This window comes from Leptodactylus fuscus, chromosome 7, assembly GCF_031893055.1.
Source record: "Leptodactylus fuscus isolate aLepFus1 chromosome 7, aLepFus1.hap2, whole genome shotgun sequence".
NCBI classification, from domain to species: Eukaryota; Metazoa; Chordata; class Amphibia; order Anura; family Leptodactylidae; genus Leptodactylus; species Leptodactylus fuscus.
In genome coordinates this window covers 143,772,781-143,798,511 of record NC_134271.1, presented here as the reverse complement: position 1 = coordinate 143,798,511, position 25,731 = coordinate 143,772,781, and the positions used below count along the sequence as shown (strand labels likewise).

The window sequence follows — 25,731 nt, the reverse complement described above, 5'->3', positions numbered from 1 at the left end:
CACTAGAGGGCGGTCGTCGACGCAGCCTGCAGAGGTGTAGTGCTCAGGAGGGGCAGGAAGAGGGGTCGCGGGTTCTTTTAGGTCTTCCGGAAGAACTTCTTGTTGAGCAGGAAGATGAGCAGGTTCACGTTAACCTTGGCTTTGTCAAACATCTTCATGACGGCCACCCCCTCGTACTGCAGCTGGAGGAGATCCTGGAGAGAGGACACAGAAGGGGGGTGACGGAGGGGTAACTAGAAAGTACTCCCTCTGCAGCAAAGGGGCCCTTAAGGTACCAAAACTACAGTGCAATTGGTACTTATTTGCCCCTGTTGAATGGTCCTGCTGGCCAGTTAGGTGTGATGACATCATCAGTGACATCATCATAGCGCTCAAACAGATTGCCTGACGTTACACTTAATAATTAATGGCGACTAGAGATGAGGTTTGTCTGAACCGGAGATGTTTTTGGGTTCACCACTCGCGAATCACTATTGTACTCCCAAGTATATTAAAGGGATCCAATCATTAAAACTCAATTATTTGTCCCTAACACTTAGCAATAGCCTTAAGAAAGGCTATTCGTCTCCTACCTTTAGAGGTCTTCTCCGCACCGCCGCTACATAGAAATCCCGGTTTTCGTCGGTATGCAAATGAGTTTTCCCGCAGCACTGGGGGCGGTCCTCAGCAATCAAACAGCACTGGGGGCATCCCCAATGCTGCGAGTGAACTCTCAAGCCACCCCTCCATCTTCAGGAACAGCCTCTTCACGCGTCTTCTTCCGGTGCTGGCTTCAAACTTCTAGGCCTTGAGCAGCCGACTGTGCGTGCCCGCCGGCCACAAGAAAATGGCCGCTTCATCGTAATCTATGTGTAATTATCACAGTCCTGAAAGCCCCGCCCACCTGACTACTGACCTGATAGTTTAGCTGGAACTTCTCCATATCAACCCCCAAGAACTTGGTCTTCACTTGAAACTTTCCGGGCTCCTCGCAGGGGGTGATGTCAAAAATGACGTTACGGAACCTAGAAGACAAGACATAAGTCAGGGTTTACCTTAAGATTCTCACTGACCATTGGGTCGTGATGACCCCTCCCCCCTGAGATAAGTACTGACTGGCTGAAGGGCAGGTCTTCTATCTCCAGTAAGACTCCCTTCTCGTGTAGTCGGGTGGCCGTGTAGTTCAGAGAATTCTGCTTCTTATTTTTCCCTGTAGGTCTTGGGAGGAAAAACCAAGGGTAAGGAATTAGAAGGCGAGACTCAATAGTTAATGTGAAGATATAAAGGCAAGGGGGCGCTATACTTCTGGTTGGCAGTCAGGTTATCCAGGCAGGTCTTAATGTATTGGTTGTAGAAGTCAATCTGCTCCTCGTGGAAGGACGTCTTACAGTGCAGCCTTTGCATGGTCTGACGTAGCTTCACCAACTCTGCCTTCCTGTGCTGGCGATATCGCCTCTGATTCCGAATATCCTACAGGGGGAGACAAGAAAGGCTATTCTACTCCGCGCCTCTGTTCAGTATAAATCCCGGTTTTCGCCAGTATGCAAATGAGCTCTCTCTTGCAGCACTGGGGGCGTCCTCAATGCCGCGAGAGAACTCTCCAGCACCGCCTCCATCTTCTTCAGGAACGGCCTCTCTGCGAGTCTTCTTCTGGAGCAGGCTTCAAACTTCTAGGCCTTGGGCAGAGCCGACTGTGCATGCCCGGGCCACAAGAAAATGGCCGCTTACTTACTGTGTAAGCGGCCATTTTTCTTGTGGCCACTGGCATGCACAGTCAGCTTTGCCCGAGGCCTAGAGGTTTGACCCTCAGCGCCGGAAGAAGACACACATAGAGGCCGTTCCTGAAGATGGAGGTGGCGCTGGAGATTTCTCTCACAGCATTGGGGACACGCCCAGTGCTGCGAGAGAACTCATTTGCATACCGACGAAACCCAGGCTTTCTACCGAACGGCGGCGCGGAGAAGACAGCTAAAGGTAGGAGAAGAATAATCTTTCTTAAGGCTAGTCCTACATGTGATCGACAAAAAAATTTGATTTTAATAGTAGAATCCCTTTAACGATTCCCGCCGATGGCATTTTTTGATTTTCGTTTTTGACTCCCCTCCTTCTAAACCCCATAACTTTTTTATTTCTCCGCTCCCAGAGCCATATGAGGTCTTAATGTTTGCGGGACAAATTTTTCTTCATGATGCCGCCATTAATTATTCTGTATAATGTACTGGGAAGCTGGAAAAATATTCAGAATAGGGGGGGGGAGAGGATTTGAAGAAAAAATGCATTTCTGCGAGTTTCTTACGGGCTTTGGTTTTACGGCGTTCACTGTGCGGCCAAAATGACATGTCCCCTATTATTCTGTGTTTCGGTACGGTTCCGGGGATACCAAATTTATATGGTTTTATTTACATTTTAACCCCTTAAAAACAATCCAAAACGGTGTTAAAAATTTTTTTTTCTAAAAGTCGCCATTTTCTGACAGCTGTAACTTTTTTATATGTCCGTGTACGGGGATGTATAGGGCGTCTTTTTTTGCGGGGCCGGGTGTACTTTTTAGTTCTCCCATTTTCGGGAAATGTTATTGCTTTGATCACTTTTTATTGCCTGCAAAAGAAAGAGGCTGCAGACCGGCCGGGAACCTTTACAAGGCTCCCAGCTGTCATGGAAATGCGACGTGGGCCCTGGAGCTTGCGGCAAAACGGCGTCTGGAAAAATGGCGCCTCCACCCGAGGCATTAGCGCTGGGTGTCTACTGTGTAACACAGTAGACACCTGGCGGCTATGGCGGCTGCCATAGTTAAACAGCCGGCATTCGCCATACTAGTACGGCGGATGTTGGGAAAGGGTTAAGAGTATGTCCGTCACCAAAGTTGCTGAGTGTATGTTATGCCGAGCAGCAGAACTATGAATGCAGCTCTGGAGTATAACACAGAAAACAGAAAAATATAAAACAGAGACTATGCAGATGCCATCTTGTTCTTCTAAGCAGATACCTTAGCGATCATGTTGATGATTTCTTGGTATTGGTTCCGGGAGGACACAAGGCCCAGGCTCTCCAGTTTGCGCAGGTTTCGGATGACCTTACGTTTCTTATCCTCTATTGATAATTTACTGTCTCCCAGCAGGGATCGGTGGCGTTTCATCTTCTCTGGGGTCTTGGCATCTCTGAGGGCTCGTTGGTGCATTAGGTGGTAGTGGGACGCCTCCTGCCCAGGGATAGTCACACGTTACATCCTTCATCACCTGCTCACCTACAGTTCAGGGTATAGGGGGTGCTGTACTTACCTGCAGCGCTGAGGCGGAGGTGTTCAGGATCTCTGCTAGAGAGTCTCCGGGCTGGGATTGGATGATGTCCACCAACATGTGCTTGGTACTAGAGAGAGGAAGAGCGCGAATCAGCGTGTTGAATCAGGACAGTGGGGTAGGTACATCTACAGTGCTTGGTCTGGTGGCACTCATGTCCCTCACCTCAGTAGTAAGCTGTGGGTGTCCATCTCTTCTGCGTTGGTCCCGACCATATCAAACTTGTTTGTCAGAGTCAGAGACATCTCCAGCTTCCGGAGCTGGGCCAGAGCTTGTTCTGAAGCCACGTCGTGCAGGTTGGAGGTGCTTTCACCTGTGATACAGAACAAAGATTAAGCAGAGTGTAGTATGTGTAAGGCCCAAATCCTGAGGCTGCACTACTGAAAACTTCTGAATTCTATCAGGGGCAGTGGTTTGACTTAAACTACTTGTCTATCTCAATGTTTCCCAACCAGGGTTTTCTGTAGTAAGTGGTGGAAAAACCGCTGGTGTCCTGAATCAACTAAAATGCCCAGATTCTGGTTGGCGTCAGGACTGGTGTACAGCCCAGGGTCATATAAAGAGCGAGGAGGGTTCATAAATACAGCGAGACCTCAAAGATCACCACTTTATCCAGACAAATTTCCTAGTAACAGATCTTCAGTGCCATCATATATTATACAGACGAGTATGCAAATGAGTGCTCTCGCAGCACTGGGGGCGGTCCTCAGCGCTCAAACAGCACTGGGGAAGTCCCCAGTGCTACGAGAGAACGCTCCAGCGCCGCCTCCATCTTCTTCAGGAACGGCCTCTCGTCACGCATTTTCTTCAGACGCTGGGGGTCAAACTTCTAGGCTTCGGGCAGAGCTGAGTGCCCGCATGCCCACGGCCACAAGAAAATGGCCACTTACTTACTGTGCAGTCGGCTCTGCCCGAGGCATAGGAGTTTGACCCTCAGCGCCAGAAGAAGACGCGGTGAAGAGGCCATTCCTGAAGAAGATGGAGGCAACACTGGAGAATTCTCTCGCAACATTGGTGACCCCCCCAGTGCTGTTTGAACGCTGGGGCCCGCCCCCAGTGCTGCGAGAGAGCTCATTGCATACAGACGAAAACCCGGATTTCTACCGAATGGCGGCGCGGAGAAGACATCTATAGGTAGGAGAAGAATAGCCTTTCTTAAGGCTATTCCTACGTGTTAGCAAGAAAAAAAAAAGATTTTAATGGTAGAATCCCTTTAAAGGTCGGGTCATCCTGACTGACATCCTACCTGGCCTGACCAGCAGAAAATAACCATGTATATGTGGACATTATTGTGGTGGGCAATCTGGATACCTTACCGATCAAGGACTGGACTGTAGGAAGTTCTCCCAGGTCCTCAAGGAGCTCGTGAAGCGGTTCTTTGTGGTCTGGAGCGATGGCATCTTGGTGCTCTAACAACAACTAGAGACATAGGAACAGTTACACCAGAACCAAAACAAATGCGAGCGACCTCCACAACCATAAAGCCCGATCCTGACCTTGTGCGTGTCTATCAGCTCCCCAACCGTTATGTAGATGACTGGTTTAATGGTGTTCACCATCTCGGAGTACTCGTCTACATTGAACCGCTCCTCTGGTTCTGGGACATTACAGGCCGTGAGGATGAATTTCCTATAGGAGAAGTCCAGAGACTTTCCATCAGCCAGAAGTCATAGTAGAAGCCTCAAGGGTATCAGCTCGACTTAGACTTACCTGAATTTCCAGTGCGTCTCCGCCAGATACTGGTTGACAAGTCCCAATTGGGAATCCTCAAACAACTTGTTGGCGGCCGCGTGCTGAAGAACCTTGGCGATAGAGCCCAATGTCCGCCGTTGATCTGGATGAATGGTCCCGCCGGCTGACATGTCCACAATATCGAAAGCGTCAGGAGCCACCACGGCCGGGTTCATGAAGCGGTAGTAGAGCAAGTTACCCACGATCTGCCATCAGAAATGAAGGTAAAGGCCTATTACAGTCACGGATGTCTACTGCACAGGAGAGGCGACAGACCGGGCCACAAGAAAATGGCCGCTTATACAGTAAGCTGGTTTAAGCGGCCATTTTCATGTGGCCGCGTACACAATAAGCTGGTGTAAGCGGCCATTTTCTTGTGGCAGTGGGGCACGCGCAGCTGACTCTGCCCAAAGCCTTGACGATTGAAATCCAGGACGGAAGAAGATGCTGAGAGAGGCGTTCTAGAAGAAGTTGGAGATTTCTCTCGCAGCATTGGGGACGCCCCCAGTGCTGCGAGAGAACTCATTTGCATACCGAAGAAAACCGACATTTCTATGGAACGGTGGCGTGGAGAAGACATCTAAAGGTAGGGGAAGAATAGCCTTTCTTAAGGCTATTCCTATGCGTTAGTCAGAAAAAAGTGTATCCAATGATAGGAGCTGTCCCGTTGTGTACACTCCTCCCCTATCCCAGTGATTGGGGACCGAAAGTCCTTGTGAATGGCGTGTCAGTGCGTGACCGGCACTACATTCACTTCTATGGGGATCTCCATAGGCACTTCTATAGGGGTCCCCATCCTCCTGATCACTGGGAGACCAGCGATCGACGCTTATTTTGTATCCACAGGATAGACAATAAGTGTCCACAAGCCCTTTAAGACTCACCTTATGGATGTCCTCTTCTCGGGCCTTCGGGAACTTCTGACTTAAGGAATTTTTCAGCACTTTGCCAATGTAACGCATGCCATAACTAAAGACAAAAAGCGCAATAGTCACATAGAATTATCTGAAATAAGTCTGCGGACGACAAATCGTCACCAACACTCACGGTATCTGGTCAACGTTGGCAAAGATGGTGGAGAAGAACCGATCGGTGACAGCAATGAGGTTCCGGGTGGAGATATCCAGACGTCTCTGCACCTCCGAGTGGGTGAGTGCCTGCTCTGGGGTGACGTCGTACGGCAGCATGCTGCAACACAGGACAATATTGTCACAAATTGGGTTGGGTCAGACCCTCTTATAGTCCAATCGCACATGAGCCCTTTAAGGATTGACCAGTCGCCCGTATTGTACCTCTTTTTTCCTGTCTGGGACTCCACTTGGTTCACCCAGCTCTTATAGATTTCTACTGGGTTGATGCGGATATTTATGGTTTTGTCCTGCAAAACTTCCTTCACCACGTTCCCCAGGATCTGGCGCAAGGCGTTCTGGCCACGGGCGCTGCGGTAAAAGCTGACCAGCAGGCGGATGACCGTAGGATTCCCGGTGATGATGTCTTGTATCCTGTCCACTTTGGAGCTGCAAGGGGGGGAGGGGGGGGTGTCAAATAATTACCAATGTCAATGTCGATGACATTTTGGGGTCCTACAAGTGTCCTTAAAGGGGAACTCACTTGATCTCCTCCAGCAGTGCAGTCCGGAAGAGCCTGAGGAGCAGGTAGGCCTCCCGCCGATTCGAGGCGTAGTTGTAGAGGGTGAAGGTCACCGACTCCATGAATTTGGTGGATTTGTTCTGAGGCATCTGGAAGATCAGTCTGGCCATGTACTCGGGATTCGTCTGAGAACGAGATATAGATATATCTAGATAGCCCGGACTGATGTCAGTGACCTGGGCAATATGGAGGGGGTGGAGGCCCAAATACTGTAACAAGCCCTGACCCTATGGTGGGAGGAGTCAAAATAACCAGGCCTCACCTGTAACAGGTAGAAAAGGTGCTGATAGGCCTCCAGCTTCTGCCGCTTCTCCTTGCTCAGAGACTTTAACCCTTTCTGCTTATCGATGGCCATCAGGTCCGACAGCTGCTCCTTGTTTTTCCTGGTGAGTTTCTTACAATGAGATACAACCTCCTGCACAGGAACAGGTTAATGGGAGAGTCGCTATACAAGTATATGAACCCTTGGTCTGACAGGGGGGGGGGGGTCCCGGGGCCCGCTCTGTACCTGCAGGGTGATCCTGTTCTTCACCAGCAGGCCGATCTTTATGTCCATCATATTGAGGTCGTTCTCCAGCTGTTGGTTGGATCGGATCTTTTTCACCACCTCCTCCCGCAGCTTCATCGCCTCGCGCTCCTCCCAAAAATCCCGTTCGCTCTGCTCCAGTAAGTGGGCAAACTTCCGCAGAGTGCTGAGCGGGGGGTTCTGGGCGTGCACTGTGACCAAGGGGGAATAGAACTTTAAGACGTTGGTACGTTAAAGGAGGTTTTTCAGGCTAAATGACTGTTGATCTATCCTTAGGATCAGCGGGGGTCCAACACCCCTAGACTGAAGAGGCCGTAGCCTTGGGAGAGATCTGCTGCCTCTTCACTACTTATCATGCACAGTGCCGTACATTGCACAGTGGCTGTAGTAGGTATTGCAGCTCCGCTCATAAGCCCCCCCTTACCCAACATCCTGTAGTCCCCTCTGGCCTTGCTGGCTCGGAAGAAAGCCTGGATCTTTACAATGCTGGAAATCTGCAGGAAGAATAGTGACAATTGGGGAATGGTCGTGGTTCGCCCCCCAGGACCATACACTGTAAAGACGAATACATACGTTCTTGCGGAAGTATCTAAGCCGCTCTCGATACTTCTTACGGGCGAGCCACATCCTCACCAGGGATTGGATCTGGTCAAGGGCAAAGGTAGACACACTTTAGCAGGGCAGTTTTAACAGTGCAAAGGTTTTATAAGTGCCCCCCCATCACAAGTTATAATACCCCCACACAGTATAATGACTCCCTAGTTGCCCCATACAATATAATGCCCCTCAGCGGCCGATCACGCAGTCAAATACCCCTGCATACATCACATATTAAACTGTCTACCCCACCAATGGCCCATCAGCCATTAACCTGCCCCTCAGACATTATATTATAATGTTCACCTCAAAGTCCCCCCTCCAGGTTGCCCCCATAGGTTCATGTCCCCCTTTCAGTTCACCCCACTGTATACCGTATTTTTCGGACTATAAGACGCACTTTTTTTCCCCAAAATTTTTGGGGAAAAGAAGGGTGCGTCTTATAGTCCGAATGTGGCCGCTAGAGAGTGTACTAGAGATGTGTACTAGAGAGGCGGATGCCGGCGAGGGATAGACGCCGGCACAGGTGTCGGGGCCTGAGACATCGCTGCGCTCCTCTGCCCTGCATGAAGCCAGCAGCGGCAGGGGCGATGCTATTCCGCTCCTCCATCCCCCCGCCGCTGGCTTCATGCAGGGCAGAGGAGCCCAGCGATGTCTCAGGCCCCGGCACCTGTGCCGGCGTCTTTCCCTCGCCGGCATCCGCCTCTCTAGTACAGCGGATGCTGGGTCAGTATCGGCGGCCCCTTCTCCCCCGGGGCCGGTCCCATACCTGTAAAGTTGCAGGTCGGCTCCTGCGCGGCGATATCGCAGGAGCCGACCTGTTCTGGTGACAGCCGGGAGCCTAATGAGGCTCCCGGGCCTGTCACTGCTATTAGTATTGCAGCTGGGTCTATGACCAGCCGCCGTAATACTAATATACAGAATGTCCCATAGACGGCAATACAGTTGTATTGACGTCTATGGGACTTGCAATCAAGTGACTGCAGGTTCAAGCCCCCGGGGGGGAATAAAATAGAAAAAAAAAAACACTTTAAAAATATATAATAAAAAAATGAAATAAATAAAAGTTCTAAAGTTCTAAATCACCTCCTTTCCCTAGAATACATATAAAAGTAGAAAATCATATGTCAAACACGTACACATTAGGTATCCCTGTGTCCGAAAATGCCCGCTCTACTAATAGTTTTCCAGTAAGGTGAACTTCAATATCACAAGTGCTAAACCGCCGGGTTTTTTTTCAATACAAGGTGATCTAAGCAATAGACATTCCCCAAAATGGTATAACTAAAAAGTACATTATAGTCCGAAAAATACGGTATATCAAACAAAGAAAAAAAAAAACCCAAAAAACCTAATACTCACCTCCCTCTGTTCTGTCCTGCCTTTGCGCTTACTGCTCCAACCCATCCGCGCCCGGAGGGTGAGAATGAGTTGGGGCAGCCCGGACCCAATGCCCGGAACAGCAGGGTAACAAATGCAGGACTGTCCCAATAGAGCCCCCCCACTACCATAGGGTTAAAGCAACCGTGCACTTTAGCGTACATAAATAGGGTTAAAAATCAATGAGGCCGATCAGGGCCATGCAAGGGGTTTTCACATCTTATTATACCTTAGGAGAGGTCAACAGCTGATCGGCGGGGATCTGACACCCCCACAATTTAGCCTATTTGAAGAGGCTGCAGAGTTGAGGTGACCTCTGAATACCAAGCACAGCGCCGTACATTGTATCGTGGCTGAGCTTGGTATTGCAGCTCAACGCCATTCACTTGAACGCTATACCATGTGACATCAACTCTTCAAACAACTGATATCTTGGGAACCTGGGTGTCTGACCCCCCTCCCCCAGTCCCATACTGATAACTGATATCCTTATAGAAGTCCCAGAAAACCCCATTTGCACTGCACAACAGACGTCACTTAGGCCACAACTTACCTTAACCACGGCAGCCACGTTCCTATGTAAATAGTGGAGCCTCTGTAGATACTCCTGTCGCTGCCTGTAACCTCGCCAGTGCGCCTGTGAACAGTCCACATTAAAGCCACATTTATATCAAAGGTAAAGTAATAACTGTTAAATATTATATATTTACAATATTCTCTAGCAGACATGGGGTTAACACTCTACTGACATCATAGTCTTATATTTTGGGTGCATGGGTGCGGTTAGAGTAGACCATTTTAGAAATCTCCTTACATAGCTACAAGATGGAAGGTAACACCCACTCTCATGAATATAAATGAGTAAGAAATACACATGTCTGGGTCTGTCTTTGGGAAGACCAGGGGAAGACCAGGAGGTCTGTCTTTGGGAACACCAGGGTGGGTGGTCCAGGCAGATGGACATCCATGGACGTCGTAACCAGCCCAAGTCCACCAACCAGATGACAAGCATGAACCAAGCTGTAACTACAAGATATCCAGATGATTTAACTTCTCTGAAGATGTAAGCTATTGACATTGACTGATATTTGTATTATTTGGACATTTTCCCTGTTCCTGTGTTTTCCTTCAAGATATTAATAAACCTCTACACTGATTTATAACAAGCTGACTTCTTCCTATCGTGGACAAGGCCAGGTCCGGATATTTAACAGTGGACACAAGTCTCACCGGCAAATACAAGATATTTAACAGTGGCGAGCCAGCACGGTCGTTTTTTTTCCTGTTTTTCTCGTTCCGTTCACTTGCAATTAAGGGGGAAGAGAGGAGTATTTTGCAAGTTGTATGAATTGCAAGATTCAGGAAGACTTCGAAAAAGAACTTATATTGGTGAGATACAGATGACTGTTGTGCGTGTTATATGATACGGAAGCCTGTGTGAGGAAAGCCTGTGAGGAAATACAGAAGGACCACAAGTGCCAGACGTACTGAGACGTTCTGATGACAGGGACCAACTGTTCCAAGGACAAGCTAAAGGTGAAGCTTTCTACAGTGGTGAGTAAAGATTTTACTTTTAAAGTATGGAAAAATTAGAGTCATTGTCTAAAAAGTGTAACGTTGAGTTTAAAATTGTGTCTAGTGACAATTTAGCGAGTATATGGCAAGATTTGTATACACAATGTGAGCAGGCAAATTCTAAGATTGAAAATAGAATTTGTTCTACAAAAGAGAAGCAGGTATTTAGGAATATAGCTTCTATGGTAAAGATTTTTAATGACATGGTAACAGAAAAGAAATTAAGTAATAGTATGCATAAATCTGTTCAGACAGATGAGAAATCTCAATATGTTGATAAAGAGCACCATGTGGCAGTAATGGCCATAGATGGTGAGGAACAAATGATACAAGAAACTAAATTGAAATTAAAATCTCAGGAATATTTGATCAATCTGAGTAAAGCCATTCCCACATATGATGTAAAGATCCATGTCTGTAGAAACTCAGAAATTTTTGAAAGCCATGCAGAGAAATTTGATCTAAATATTGAACAGAGAAATAAACTGTTTAAATTATGGCTTCCTATTGATTTTACAGAACGTTTGTCTGCAAAAATGTCTTATGATAATGAGTCAGATGAATGGTTAAAAGACAGTGATGTGGAGAGATTAAAGAAATTAATCTGGTGCACTAGAGGTGACAGCGTGCCAACACCTGACATACTGAATGAGATAAAGATTGGCAGAAAAGAATGTACATATGCATTCATGTCTAAATTTGAAAGGACATACAAAACTGTCATTCAAAAGGTGAACTCTTCATCTATGGTGAAAAGTTTTGTTAAAAAGTTCAAATTCTTGGATGCAGTCACCCTTGCCAGTGCGTCAGATAAGAAGACTTTATTTGAAGCTGCTAGTTTATTGGACATGGCCAGAAGACATCAGAAACATATGTCAAATGTAAATCGAGTATGTCCAAAGCAAAAAGCAAAGCCTATTAAGAGACATCTGTCAAATCATGTTAAAGTGTCCCCTATTTATAGGAGGGAAAGTGACAAAATCTATGAGAAACGTAGGAAATTACATGTTGCATATAAACCATATGCCATGCAAGAAAATCCACAAATTGAAATTCCATTATTAACTGAAATTAAAGAATTGCAGCCAACCAAATCTATTGAGTATCTGCAAAAGAATGTATCTGGGAATGTACCAGTTGTCTCCAAAATGTCAGATCTTCCCAGTAACCAAGAGGAATTTGAGCTACCTAATATTTTTAGGAAAAGGGCAAGCTTGGCATTCTCTAATGACCTGGTGGAGTTATTGTGGGATGTGATTGACAGGAAGGTCAGGGGTCGAGTTTAAAAGTATCTCTGAAGGAATGACTGTCTATTGAGTATTTACTTATGTACTATCTGGCTATGTAAAGAGAAATCCCTTTTACATGAGGAGAAGTCCAATGATCAGGTATAACCCACATGATTATGTGATAATGTTTGTAACATAATCCTAATTATGCTATTGTGAATAATACTATGGATCATATTATTATATATATACACACACATATAGGAGGAGAGCCTGATGTGTGGTGACAGATTTTTGTCATAGTCCACTCTCTGGATGCAGAGAGAGGAGGAACATGTTATGTACATTATATGAATATGATCAAATAGTACTAGGGATCCATAAAGTTATTAAATTTTCCATTGGTTAAAATCATTATTGTATTAATTTGGTTTTTGCTAACGTTTATCTATTTTTTTCTCATCAGATATAGATATATGGAAAAATGGATCAGTTCAATCAGTGATGTCCATTCATTCATCATTCTTTCCTTATAGCCAAAAGAATACATGGAGTGTCTAACTATTAATGAGTAAACTAATTTCACATGGTGTGACTAATAACAATGCATGATAAAGTGATAGAAGTTCTAACTTACCTCAAGCATGTTTTTCAATAGTTTCATGTAAAGTCCATGTTTTTAGGATTTTCAAGTTATAATCCATTATGTATGAAGGCATGCAACTAGGCATGGAGCTCTTACTTACTGTGAGAATAAGTGTTCGTTCATGTGGTCAGTTGATTGACAGCAACACACTGTGACCTGTGACCCTGATGGGCTGGTCAGTATAAGTGTTATGTGTGTTATGTGTCCACTGGTGTATACAACAGATCTGTGACATCACAAATAGGCCTAAGAAAATCAGGATGCATCCAACAAGGAAAAAAGGAAAATATATCCAACAAAGAGACGTCTATTTTCTTTCTATTTTCTATTTCTTTCTATTTTCTATTTCTATTTTCTTTTTCTATTTCTTTCTATTTTTTATCTTATATGATCCTCTATATTAAATTGGGAAATTAGCAAATATATTTGAAATCCATTGAAAGGAACCTCATATGTTTATACCAAGTGTTTAAGTCACATGAGCTGAGGAAAAGGTGACAGCTGCACTAGGGTGAAGGTTATTTTAGTTTGTGAATATTTTGTAGCAAAAGAAGAAGCTTTTGACTAAGATATAGATAGCTCTTCAATATATTTGTTCAAACCTGACAAATAATAAAGGCTTATTGGGGTAATTGGATCATGGGATAATAAATATATTAGTTATGGTGGGAAAATCTAGTTAGCTATAGCCAGTATTGCAGTATTGATTTATTGTATTATTATTCATTATGTATTCTTACATGTATGCACACACTTGCATACACTTACACACATCAACATCTACAAACATTGGGAAAACAAACATTGGGAAAACAAACATTGGGAAAAATATGTCTTATATGCAAATGAGATAAGCTAATCATCTTCATGCAAGGAGAAGTATAATATCATCAAAGGATATGGGATATCAAGAGAGATAGTCTCTGGTTTATTCTTTAAACTTCTGATTATAGGATGTGACATATTTTGAAATGTTTATGTTTTATATACTTATTTCATATATATGGTATTCATATACAGCCAGTACACAAGAATATATACAGTTAAGTTTAAGACAGAGACAAGAGTGTGTTGGCACAAGTGTTGTCTCTATTCTTGGTATTGGAGGTATCTGAAAGGTTAAGAAGGTCACAGGAATCTGTGAAGAGACGAGGTGTTAAGAGGAAACTTTAGGCACATACGTTTTTATGAATAAAGGTTAATATTGTGTCTCAGATAAAGAACACAATGATATTTAATAAATGAATGTTTAAAATAAAATAATATCTTATTAAAAAGGAAATAAAGTGATTAAACTTTAGAAAATGTATGATTAAGTATAATATAACACATTCATATAGGAACATATGTTTAGTATAATTGGTGAAAAGTTCTAACTAAAGAATAAATATTGTGATTGTCTATAGAATGGTAATTAATAATCACATTATATTTCAGAGTTATGTTGCAATTTGTCATCACAAGTAAATTACACATATATATTCATACATATAGATATAAAGATATATATGTTGATATATGATGTTTATATAGATTATTGTATCCAAAGTACTATTATCTGATAGTTTGATAAATGTATTGAATATCAATATTTTAATAAGTCAAATATAAATATTGATACAATGTAAAGAGAAGTATGATATATAAATGAGTGGTATGGTACACTGTGATATTATAGTTTAGTTAATTGCCTAGTTTGGCTTAGCTATTAGGGAAAGAAAACTTATCTTCAATCAAGTCCAAGATTATGATAAAGTTTGATATCAAATGTTAATAAAAAGACTTTAACAGTTACAAGAAGAAGATGTGCGGGAAAAGACAAAATCTGAAGGTATGATGCTATATGCTTAAGCTTATGCCAAGGACTGTGTTTAAAAACTATTACTGGAGTTTGGAACCTTTGATCAGCGGATGATTGGACAGATATAAAGACGTCCTCATCAATGTTTGGTGGAATCCTTTCTATTTCAAGACTTCAAGTTGTTTGTACGCAAAAGGGTTATGAATGATAAAACCCGAACACAGATATTGTGTATCCAAGAGACTGAGATTCCAGGACTGAACCTTACTGACAAGCAGCAGGGATGATGTCAGAATTCACACTTGCCTTGCTTTTGCAGTATTGCTCCAGAAGTGTCACATGATTGTACAGTGACAGGAGGTCAAGGTAATTACAGAAGGAAACCCTTCTACAGTCTATGTCTTGGTGAAGTGAAACATAACATATGGACTTTGCTGTTATATCAATATCTTCACAATATGAACTTTAATGGACAATGTTATAATATCTGCACAACACGGAGGAAATCTAAAGGACTTTAAGTCAAGAACTACATTTGTGGTAATAAGCCTTCTATTATGACGGAAGAAGAGATGACCAGAAGACCAGACGATGAAAGAAGAGCCTTCATCAGGTGTAGGTTAGATAGTGGATCAAATTGTTTCCATCTTTGATCACAGTTTACCATAACATACCATAACATTTATTAATGTCAAAATGTATTGCAAATTGATGAAATTATTGTTACATGGACAATCAATGAAAATTAAGTTCCAGCAAAGAAGAAAGAAGATATAATCTAATTGAATGAATATTGTTGTATGGTATATCTTGAGAGTTCAAACAGATATTTCACTCTCAAAAGGGGGAAATGTTAAATATTATATATTTACAATATTCTCTAGCAGACATGGGGTTAACACTCTACTGACATCATAGTCTTATATTTTGGGTGCATGGGTGCGGTTAGAGTAGACCATTTTAGAAATCTCCTTACATAGCTACAAGATGGAAGGTAACACCCACTCTCATGAATATAAATGAGTAAGAAATACACATGTCTGGGTCTGTCTTTGGGAAGACCAGGGGAAGACCAGGAGGTCTGTCTTTGGGAACACCAGGGTGGGTGGTCCAGGCAGATGGACATCCATGGACGTCGTAACCAGCCCAAGTCCACCAACCAGATGACAAGCATGAACCAAGCTGTAACTACAAGATATCCAGATGATTTAACTTCTCTGAAGATGTAAGCTATTGACATTGACTGATATTTGTATTATTTGGACATTTTCCCTGTTCCTGTGTTTTCCTTCAAGATATTAATAAACCTCTACACTGATTTATAACAAGCTGACTTCTTCCTATCGTGGACAAGGCCAGGTCCGGATATTTAACAGTGGACACAAGTCTCACCGGCAAATACAAGATATTTAACAATAACCCATAACATAATGGTCAGGCTGACGCAAGGTACAACTCGGGCCCTGACGTGCAGTCTCCTATTGTAAGCCCATCCATTTGTGTCCCAGACAATTGTCACTTGGTCACCCGCAGGTTAATACCCCCATCACTGCAATGAGGCACGCTTTACTAAATGCCTGCCCATCAGGGGCCGCACAGAGCAGAGCCTTCACTTTCACACCACTGAGGGGGAGGACGTGGCCAACTTCTCCTCCTATATGGCTGTCACTAGACACGGGAATGATGTCTGCAGATGGCAGTGTGTACCTGGATTAAGGTGACGGCGGGCACTTGCTTGTGCAGGAGGTGCATCCTCTGATAGAAGTTCTTGCGGACCAGGTAGCCTCTCATCCGTGCTTGTAGCCTCACCAGCATGTCCGCGCTGGCCTCCCACTGCTTCTCGCGCTTGAAACCACCGGTCACCTTGTTAATGGCGGACTGTAAAATACACAATAGAAAGAGTCATGTATCCCGTATTAGGGAGAAATCAATGGTGTAAGGAGATTTTCATGGTGCCCTCACCTGGATTTCCTCCCGGGACAGGTGCGTGGTGCTGGGACTGAATCCTGCCGGTGGTTCCCATGTCCCCTCGAATGAGCGCAGGTGGAAGAAATAGTCACCTCTGTCCTTTACCTTGTGTCTGACCCAATAATTGGATGCGTCACCTGCAGTTAGCAAAGACAGACACCAGAGTTTAGAGCTCCATACAGCGCCATTCATCAATACAATGTCATAGGAATGGCCCCTCGGCCAGTCTCCAGGTCAGGTCTCCATCGTAATCTTACCTCTCTTACGTCTTAGGTTCATGACCGCAGCGAGTTCAGCCTGATATCCCGCGGCGCAGTCTGACACCACCCCGCACAGCAGGGCATCTGGGTTACGCAGCACCCGCAGGGTCTGAGAGGGTTTCCCTTCCTTGATGGCTTGGTTGATGGCCGCTATGCCCAGGGCCACTGAGAAACAGAGGAGAAAAATAAGGGAAGATGAGGAATTACTTCTAGAGTGACCACATATTCTGACCACAGCTGCATCCGAACCTTCGAAAAGAGGTTCTGCAGCAGCTAGGAGTATCGTAAAGCAATGTTTCCATGACATGTATGCCCTTGGGGGGTGTACCAAACCTCCAGAGGTGTCTGGACATCACCAGGTCTCCCCCCGAGCTCCAGGGACAGCTGTCAACCCCTTTAAGGGAGCAGGCAAAACAGGCCGTATCCCTTTAACTACTCACTTTTCCTTGCTCTTGCATTTTCCTGGTTTGCCTGGGACACTCCTTGTTGTATCTCCTCCAACCAGAGCACTGCGGAGTCATCCCGGGTCACCTGTCCCATCAAACAATATGGAGTTAACTTCCTCATAGACTATAAACCATCGCTGCACATATCAGTCAGGAATATATGGAGGAAAGGTCCTATATATGGTTATTTATAAATACTAGAGCTTCCTGCTGCAGCCACTAGGGGGAGCTCACAATAGGTAGACTAGTAGAAAGCCTATTAAAGAATGGTAAATCTGTACACAGTGAGCTCCCCCTAGTGTTGGCTGCAGGAAGATACAATTTCTCAATAACATAGTCTGGAGAAGTGTGGGGCAATGACACATAGGTCCGTGCCAGTTGGCACAGGAGAAGCCTGAAATTCCCCCCATATATATGAGGTAAGCTCGTGGCATCACCTTCTTTTTGTGGCGCAGGTCACCGGTGAGGATCTGGTGATACAGGCAGGCTATTGGGAGGCTGATGTCGGTGAGGGCGGCTGCTGGCAGTAGAAGGGCGGTGAAGGTTTTCTGGGGATCGTTCTGTTCGAGCGCTTCATTAATGAGGCTGACGGCCAGGATTTCTAGGGAAATAGAGAATAAACGGTCACTTATAGCAAGTGAATCAGATCTCACATCTACGAGGGCATGGATGTACGCTTCAGTGTCCATCGCAAAAGGAGAGAAAGTGATCAGAAGGTGCGTTGGATTTAGTGGGTGACAGTAGGTTACCCTGAGCAGTGATTGCTGGGGTCCCCCTGTAATGACAAGAGAGTGCAGAGGTCCCATACAGTCAGGGAATGTACCAATATACGGAGGGGTGGTCCACTGTAGGCCCCCCACTCGACACATAAACGCCCCCCACTTACTGTCTTGCTCTTCTTGCGTGGAGTGGTTAATGCTATTCACACACGACTGCAGATCGTTCCAGCTGAGGAAGCCGCAACCACCCTGAGAGCGACGCTTACGCTTACACAGTTTGCTGAAATACCTGGACAAAAAAAAAAAAAGTAAATAAAATAAAATAAAATAATAATAATATATAATTATTATATTTACTATTAAATATATTTTTTTTTATATATTTAATATTTTTATTTATTTACTTCAATATATTAAAGATGTCAAAATGAGGTAACTTTGCAAAGAGAAAATGAGAAAAAAAAAATTAAAAAAAAAATTGCAGGATCTGACTACACAGTGATTGTCTGTAGTCTGTTGCCATGAATACATATAGGGATGGAGATTTTTGATCAAGATTATTTGCAAAAGTGTTTCATTCTTTATTTCTTATCTACTGGAACAATTGTAAAGGTGAACATACCCTTAAAGGGATCCTATCATTAAAATGCAATTTTTTCTGCCTAACACGTCGGAATAGCCTTAAGAAAAGCTATTCTTCTCCTACCTTTCGATGTCTTCTCCGGGCCGCCGTTCGGTAGAAATCCCAGGTTTCGTCAGTACGCAAATGAGTTTTCCCGCAGCACTGGGGGCGGTCCTCAGTGATTAAACAGCACTAGGGGCGTCCCCAATGCTGCGAGAGAACTGTCCAGCCACCCCTCCATCTTCAGAAACGGCCTCTTCACGCGTCTTCTTCCAGTGCTGGCTTCAAACTTCTAGGCCTTGGGCAGCCGACTGTGCATGCCCGCTGGCCACAAGAAAATGGCCGCTTCATCATAATCTATGGGGGCATCCCCAATGCTGAGAGAGAAATCTCCAGCGCCGCCTCCATCTTCTTCAGGAATGGCCTCTCCCTGCGTCTTCTTCCGGCGCTGGCTTCAAACTTCTAGACATGCGCAGTTGGCTCTGCCGTCGGGCCTCAGGCAGAGACAACTGCCCATGCCCGTGGCAATTTTCTTGTGGCCGCTTACCCCACAAAAAATGGCTGCGGGCATGTGCAGTCAGCTCTGCCTGAGGCATGATGGCAGAGCTAACTGCGCATGCGTAAAAGTTTGAAGCCAGCGCCGGAAGAAGACGCAGGGAGAGGCCATTCCTGAAGAAGATGGAGGCGGCGCTGGAGATTTCTCTCGCAGCATTGGGGACGCCCCCAGTGCTGCGAGAGAGGTCATTTGCATACCGACAAAAACCCGGATTTCTGCCGAACGGCAGCGCGGAGAAGACATCTAAAGGTAGGAGACAAATAGCCTTTCTTAAGGCTATTCCAACGTGTTAGGATCCCTTAAAGATAGAATATTTGAGGAGCCTGACTGTATTGGGTATAAGTAATGGCGACTCTCCTCACCTCTGAATGTTCTCCTCATCCACATCAGACAGGCCCAGAGCCGAGCTGACCAGGGCGGCCCAGAATGTATTCAGATCGCCGGCCTCTATGGCTCGGTTCACTAGGGCCACGGAGGACAGCATCTCCACGGCCACAAAGAGCTCCTCCTGCACCAGGGAGCCCTATTTATTTGGAAGGAGTGGGGGGAAGAAGAAGTTAGACCAGCAACAGAGGGATTTGGTAGCCATAATGGTTGTCACTAAGAGGTTAGTATATTAGGACTCACTCGAGGACTCTGTCCCTGGAGTACTGATAGTTCTTGCTGATACAGATCTGCTGCGAAGGTGTAGACGTCGGGCAGCTGTGCGTCCGGATTGGCCAGCTCCTTCATGGTCAGCGCCGCGTTTCCGTTGCGAATAGCGGTATTGATGCGGGAGATGGCCTGGTCCACTAAAGGAGGAAGAGAACACATGTCACCCTGCAGAACTTCTCACAGACAACAGTGCCCCCCAAAGGAGAGAAACAACACTTACTGGCGTGTTCTCTGACCGCGTTCTGATTGGCGGCGTCCACGCCAGCTTGTAGCTCCTCCTTCTCCAGTAAATCCATGTATCCCAGCTCCTGAAACCAGCACACCCCCATCAATGTATAAAGCCTGCCATCTAGGCCTGGGACTAGAGGAATGATCAGCGGCGCCAGTCACTATAGAGCCGCTTATCAATTCCTTATGTATGATTGCTATGGACTCACAAGGGCTTTCTGCTCCCGGTCACTGGTCAGTTGCTCCAGGTACCAGTCTGCGTTCTCGCGTTGTAGTCGGCGCAGGAGGAGGGCGGAGTCTTGTAACGTGACATACAGAGCCTTCACATCCCTCCTCTCCAGGGCTTCATCCACGTACTCCAAAGCCGCGTGTACTGAGGAGGAGCAGAGGAGGTCAGTGTGACCGCTCACCAGCTACAAGGGGTGCAGGGCACATCACAGGGGTTAGGTTACCGTTCACTTTATTGATGTTCCCCTGGATTTCAGCTTGTGTCAGGCACCGATCATAGATATCCTCCGGGTCAGACGGACTCTGAAGAACCTGCGCAGAGACCAGAGGAGGTCAAGATATAACGCAAGCTTGTAAGATACACCCCGACAGATCACCTGAGTCTGTACACTATTGTCCAATAGCAAACAGCAGAATAGTGAGCGCAGCTCTGGAGTATAATACAGGATAAGTAATGTAATGTACGTACACACTGACTGCACCAGCAGAATAGTGAGCACAGCTCTGGAGTATAATACAGGATAAGTAATGTAATGTATGTACACAGTGACTGTACCAGCAGAATAGTGAGCGCAGCTCTGGAGTATAATACAGGATAAGTAATGTAATGTATGTACACAGTGACTGCACCAGCAGAATAGTGAGTGCAGCTCTGGGGTATAATACAGGATAAGTAATGTAATGTATGTACACAGTGACTGCACCAGCAGAATAGTGAGCGCAGCTCTGGAGTATAATACAGGATAAGTAATGTAATGTATGTACACAGTGACTGCACCAGCAGAATAGTGAGCGCAGCTCTGGAGTATAATACAGGATAAGTAATGTAATGTATGTACACAGTGACTGTACCAGCAGAATAGTGAGCGCAGCTCTGGAGTATAATACAGGATAAGTAATGTAATGTATGTACACAGTGACTGTACCAGCAGAATAGTGAGCGCAGCTCTGGAGTATAATACAGGATAAGTAATGTATGTACACAGTGACTGCACCAGCAGAATAGTGAGCGCAGCTCTGGAGTATAATACAGGATAAGTAATGTAATGTATGTACACAGTGACTGTACCAGCAGAATAGTGAGCGCAGCTCTGGAGTATAATACATGATAAGTAATGTATGTACACAGTGACTGCACCAGCAGAATAGTGAGCGCAGCTCTGGAGTATAATACAGGATAAGTAATGTAATGTATATACACAGTGACTGTACCAGCAGAATAGTGAGCGCAGCTCTGGAGTATAATACAGGATAAGTAATGTATGTACACAGTGACTGCACCAGCAGAATAGTGAGCGCAGCTCTGGAGTATAATACAGGATAAGTAATGTAATGTATGTACACAGTGACTGCACCAGCAGAATAGTGAGCGCAGCTCTGGAGTATAATACAGGATAAGTAATGTAATGTATGTACACAGTGACTGTACCAGCAGAATAGTGAGCGCAGCTCTGGAGTATAATACAGGATAAGTAATGTAATGTATGTACACAGTGACTGTACCAGCAGAATAGTGAGCGCAGCTCTGGAGTATAATACAGGGTAAGTAATGTAATGTATGTACACAGTGACTGCACCAGCAGAATAGTGAGCGCAGCTCTGGAGTATAATACAGGAGAAGTAATGTAATGTATGTACACAGTGTCTGCACCAGCAGAATAGTGAGCGCAGCTCTGGAGTATAATACAGGATAAGTAATGTAATATATCTTGCCTTATTGCGTGCATTTGTCATCTTTGTGGATTTAGCTTGGTGGAGGAGTTCCTGGTACACGGCTGCCAGCTTCTCTTGCAGGTTCACCAGCATGGCATTGGGGTTTCGTAGGGCGACCATGGTATCCTGCACCACTCCTCTGTCCACAGCTTCATTGATGGCGATCACTGCTGCGTGCACTATGATAGACAGATAGTACTTATAGGGCTGGTTATTTTACAATGTCTCCAGTCTAGCCTGATACATTGTAACAAATCTCAGGACAGGAGAGGTTTGCGCTGCCGCTGTATTCAGATGAGAGGACTGTAACTGCAACAAACCCTCAGCTGTGGAGAGTATTAGATATTTACAGATTTTAATAACAAGAATGACACAGCAAGCAGACATATTGGAAATTGGGAAGAAATGAAACACCGAGTCTATCAGAAAATAACAGTAATAATAGTAGAACGAAACGCTCCGCACATTATATGGCTGCCGCTCACCTGCCGCTTCGTCCACGGACAGCTCATTGGCCAGGATCCCCCCGATTTTGCTGAACGCCGGCATCTGTATCCCGTACTTGTCCAGCTCACGTTTCATGTGGGTGATTTCCTCCTCTGGAAAGGTAATACAAAACATGAATGGAAGACAGATAACCCATGTGGAACTACAACTCCCAGCATGCATACCTGCTCTTCTTGGAGCCCCCATAGAAGTGAATGGAGCATGCTGGGAGTTGTAGTTTCACAGCAGTTGGAGCACTAATCCCTGGTTTCCTGACTACTAAGGGCCACATATGAGAAATGGTAGAGTTACCTGTAAAATTCACTTTTCCATATAAATCTTGAATCTGAGGAGCCAGGCCCAGCTTAAACAGATACAAACTGCAATAATAATAAGAATCGGAATTATGGCAAGGTCAAGCGTCACTTAAAGGGCAATTCCACTTTCAACAATGTTTCAGTTTAGACCTACATAAAGGGTTACCAATAGAGATGAGCTAACACTGTTCGGATCAGCACGCTCCCATAGAAATGAATGGAAGCACCTGTGACGCCGGCCGGCCGCCGGCAAAGTCAGCGTCACAGGTGCTCACATTCATTTCTATGGGAGCGTGCTGTTCGGAACGGCTGATCTGAACAGTGTTCGCTCATCTCTAGTTACCAAGCTCTGGATAAGACCGGAGAAGAAAACACATTGCGCAAAATATGCAAGCTGACCTGAGGGCGTGGACACAGTACACCACGCGGGGCATGTTCTTCTTGTCATATATGTCTGTCGTCTCGGGCTGGAAAAGCTGCAAAGGAAGAGGAAGCTTATAAATAAGATCTATAGATCTGATAGATTATCAAGTATGAAGGCTAAACGGCGTACCGTGGGCAGACCGATGTGACTCATAGCATGGCGCCAATGGTTGATGTTATCTGTGTGGCGAAAGTGAAGGCCTGCCGCCTGCAACGCAGAAAAACAAGGGTTAATCCAGTCATACAATCGCTTGCTGCATCCGGCCCTTCGACTGCTGCATAGACCCCAGCGATCAGCTGCAATCGGTAGGGAAACCTGGCTGCAAGTGTTCCATTCCCCAACAGCTCCACCTCAGGAGAGATGAAGTATTACACGGTGTCTATTGCAATAAATGGACGTGTGGGGTCCTCCAGAGTGGGAGACTCCCTTTGTATAGTACGAGGGTCCCCTGACTTACCTTGTAGCGCAGCTGGTCGCCGTCATAGATTTTTTTAAGCGGCACAATCTCCGGAGCAAAGAAGTTGCCCAGCTTGGCCAGGATGACGCCATTGCGCAGACTCTCCTCCAGCTCAGTAGGGGGCGGCAGCTCCTCATTGAGGCAGGATTCCATCCAGCTGCAGAGAAAACCAAGAGACGCCATTGTTACGTAAGAAAACAGATGACACCCTGCAGATGACTACCAGCGCTCACATCCTCCTCACCGCTTCGCCTCCTCCAGATGGCACAAGTACTGATAAGCGATGTTCTGACGCCGCTGCTCGTCCATCTCGTCCGCCGTGAGACGCTCATCTGAGGGACAAACACAATTTCTTTTCAAACCAGGGCATGCTGGGAGTTGTAGTTTGGAAACAGCCGGAGACCCTGGGAGTTGTAGTCCCTCCATTGCTCTAAGGCCAGACTGTTGTGAAACTTGGATTCTTGGGGTATTCTGGGAGTTGTAGTCCCTCCCCAGCAGCAGAGCAATGTTACACCAGCGGCTCCTTATTTATCCCCCGGACCTGAGACCAGACTAGGGAACATTGTGGATTATTGGACAATCTCGCTAGTTACATTCTGTGCTCCGCTCCCTCCTGGACAAATATTTGTCTACACCCTTTATGGTCACCACCCATGTTATAACCTGCCGGGATTACAGCGCGAGGAGTACAGAAAACATTGCAAATATCATAAAATAATAAAAAAAGACACAGAAACAACCAGTGATACAGAGACGTTATACTGTATACATGTGCGGGGGCCCAGGCTCATCATAACACAAGTGAATGAGGCTTATAGAACATAGACATGTAGAGAGAGATCCGGACACGAAAAAATAAATCCATTATGGATGGAAAATGAGAGAATTAACCCCATAGAAAGACTGGCGGAGAAAACCCCAAATATACGACACCCCCGAAGAAGAAATCCTACTGTCACTGGACATACACATGACACGTCAGTGCCTACTCTAAAGCTCGGTTCACACACTATATATATATATATATATATATATATATATATATATATATATATATATATATATATATATGTGTGTGTATGTATATGTGTAATAAAATTTTCTTTAAAAAAAAAAAAAAAAATTGCATAAAATATTTACAAAACAGAACACTAAAAATTAATAAATATAATTATATAAAAAGTTAAAATAAATAAATAAAAATCCTGCTGTCATCTAACATTCAGCATAGAGGTCAGTCCACACCTTAAAGGGGCGCTATAAGCAAAAATATGCTGTATGAGCCCCACATGAGCATGAATAGTCTTTTTATAGAGGACCTTTCACCGATTTGGGCACAGGCAGTTCTATATTCAGCGCACTGTCGGCTTTCCAGCGGTATATAGAACTGCCTGTGCCCAAATCGGTGAAAGGTCCTCTATAAAAAGGCTATTCATGCTTATGTGGGGCTCATATGGCATCATTTTACCGATAGAGCCCCTTTAAGGCCCTGATCACACTGTGCAGACAAAGGGAAAACAAATATATTTAATTTTCATTGGGGAAAAAAAATATAATTTACAAAATAGAATATAATTAAAAGTAACCGTAAAAAGGAATAAAATAAAACCGACATCAAAAAAATTTGTAAAAATAAATCTCGCCATCACCGAACATATTCGTTAGACATCAGTCCATACCCTAAGGCTTTGTTCACATAGGGCAACTGTAACAAATTTCTTGCTGCACTGATAAAAAACAAAGAAAAAAAAAACAAACAGCCCAGAAAAAAAAAGGCATGCAACATAAAAAGAAAAGTGTAATAATATAATAAAAAAGGTAAAATATATCTAAAAAAAATTTTTTATTAAAAAAAAAATGAACAAAAATACACAAGAAAAAATAAACTAAAATCGCCATAAAGTAGTAAAAAACAAATAACAATTAAATCATTCAAAGCTAAACAGATGACGCGTTTCTATAGAAATGATATAAATATAAGTTTAGCAATAAGCGGCTGTAGCAGTCACGTGACGAGTCCCAGGCTTGTCCCGAGGCCATAGAGCTGTCACATCTGCACGGACATCCTGGGACTTGTAGTCCGTCACCTGTAGCGCCCCCCTGTGGTGTACGGAGCCCTCCCCTGCAGATACTGCACTCACATCCGTTAGTGGCCGGCCCGGGCCCGGCTTTGGTCCCCATGTCCCCGCTCGCTCCCGGTTCTCTCTCCGCTGTTTACACTGGTTTGAATGTCCCGCCGTCCG

General features: G+C 44.9%; 1 protein-coding gene across 1 annotated transcript; it reads right to left on the bottom strand.

Moving 5' to 3' along the window:
- Positions 1–44: 44 nt before the first annotated feature.
- On the bottom strand, positions 45–25,731 carry IQGAP3 (IQ motif containing GTPase activating protein 3). Its single transcript, XM_075283193.1, has 38 exons — positions 25,630–25,731; positions 23,733–23,820; positions 23,489–23,645; positions 23,161–23,238; positions 23,007–23,083; positions 22,603–22,670; positions 22,290–22,403; positions 21,805–21,983; positions 20,316–20,403; positions 20,073–20,236; positions 19,856–19,943; positions 19,609–19,772; positions 19,344–19,504; positions 17,971–18,092; positions 17,522–17,685; positions 17,079–17,169; positions 16,636–16,803; positions 16,373–16,515; positions 16,118–16,288; positions 9,713–9,796; positions 7,756–7,827; positions 7,607–7,676; positions 7,165–7,373; positions 6,919–7,071; positions 6,618–6,781; positions 6,299–6,523; positions 6,054–6,194; positions 5,891–5,975; positions 4,986–5,212; positions 4,772–4,904; positions 4,592–4,694; positions 3,441–3,588; positions 3,258–3,345; positions 2,966–3,178; positions 1,283–1,449; positions 1,096–1,197; positions 896–1,004; positions 45–194 (listed from the first exon to the last, which is right to left on the bottom strand). The coding sequence occupies exons 1-38, from the start codon at positions 25,667–25,669 to the stop codon at positions 78–80; spliced, it is 4,935 nt and encodes a 1,644-aa protein (XP_075139294.1). The 5' UTR covers positions 25,670–25,731; the 3' UTR covers positions 45–77.

Bases quoted from the DNA above. Each gene is read 5' to 3' on its own strand.
- IQGAP3 (XM_075283193.1), bottom strand. From the start codon at position 25,669: ATGGGGACCAAAGCCGGGCCCGGGCCGGCCACTAACGGAT. The intron at 23,646-23,732 runs GTGAGGAGGATG...TTTTCTCTGCAG, and splicing joins CATCTGGAGGAGGCGAAGCG to CTGGATGGAATCCTGCCTCA. The intron at 6,195-6,298 runs GTACAATACGGG...CCTGTGTTGCAG, and splicing joins TCCCAGACAGGAAAAAAGAG to CATGCTGCCGTACGACGTCA.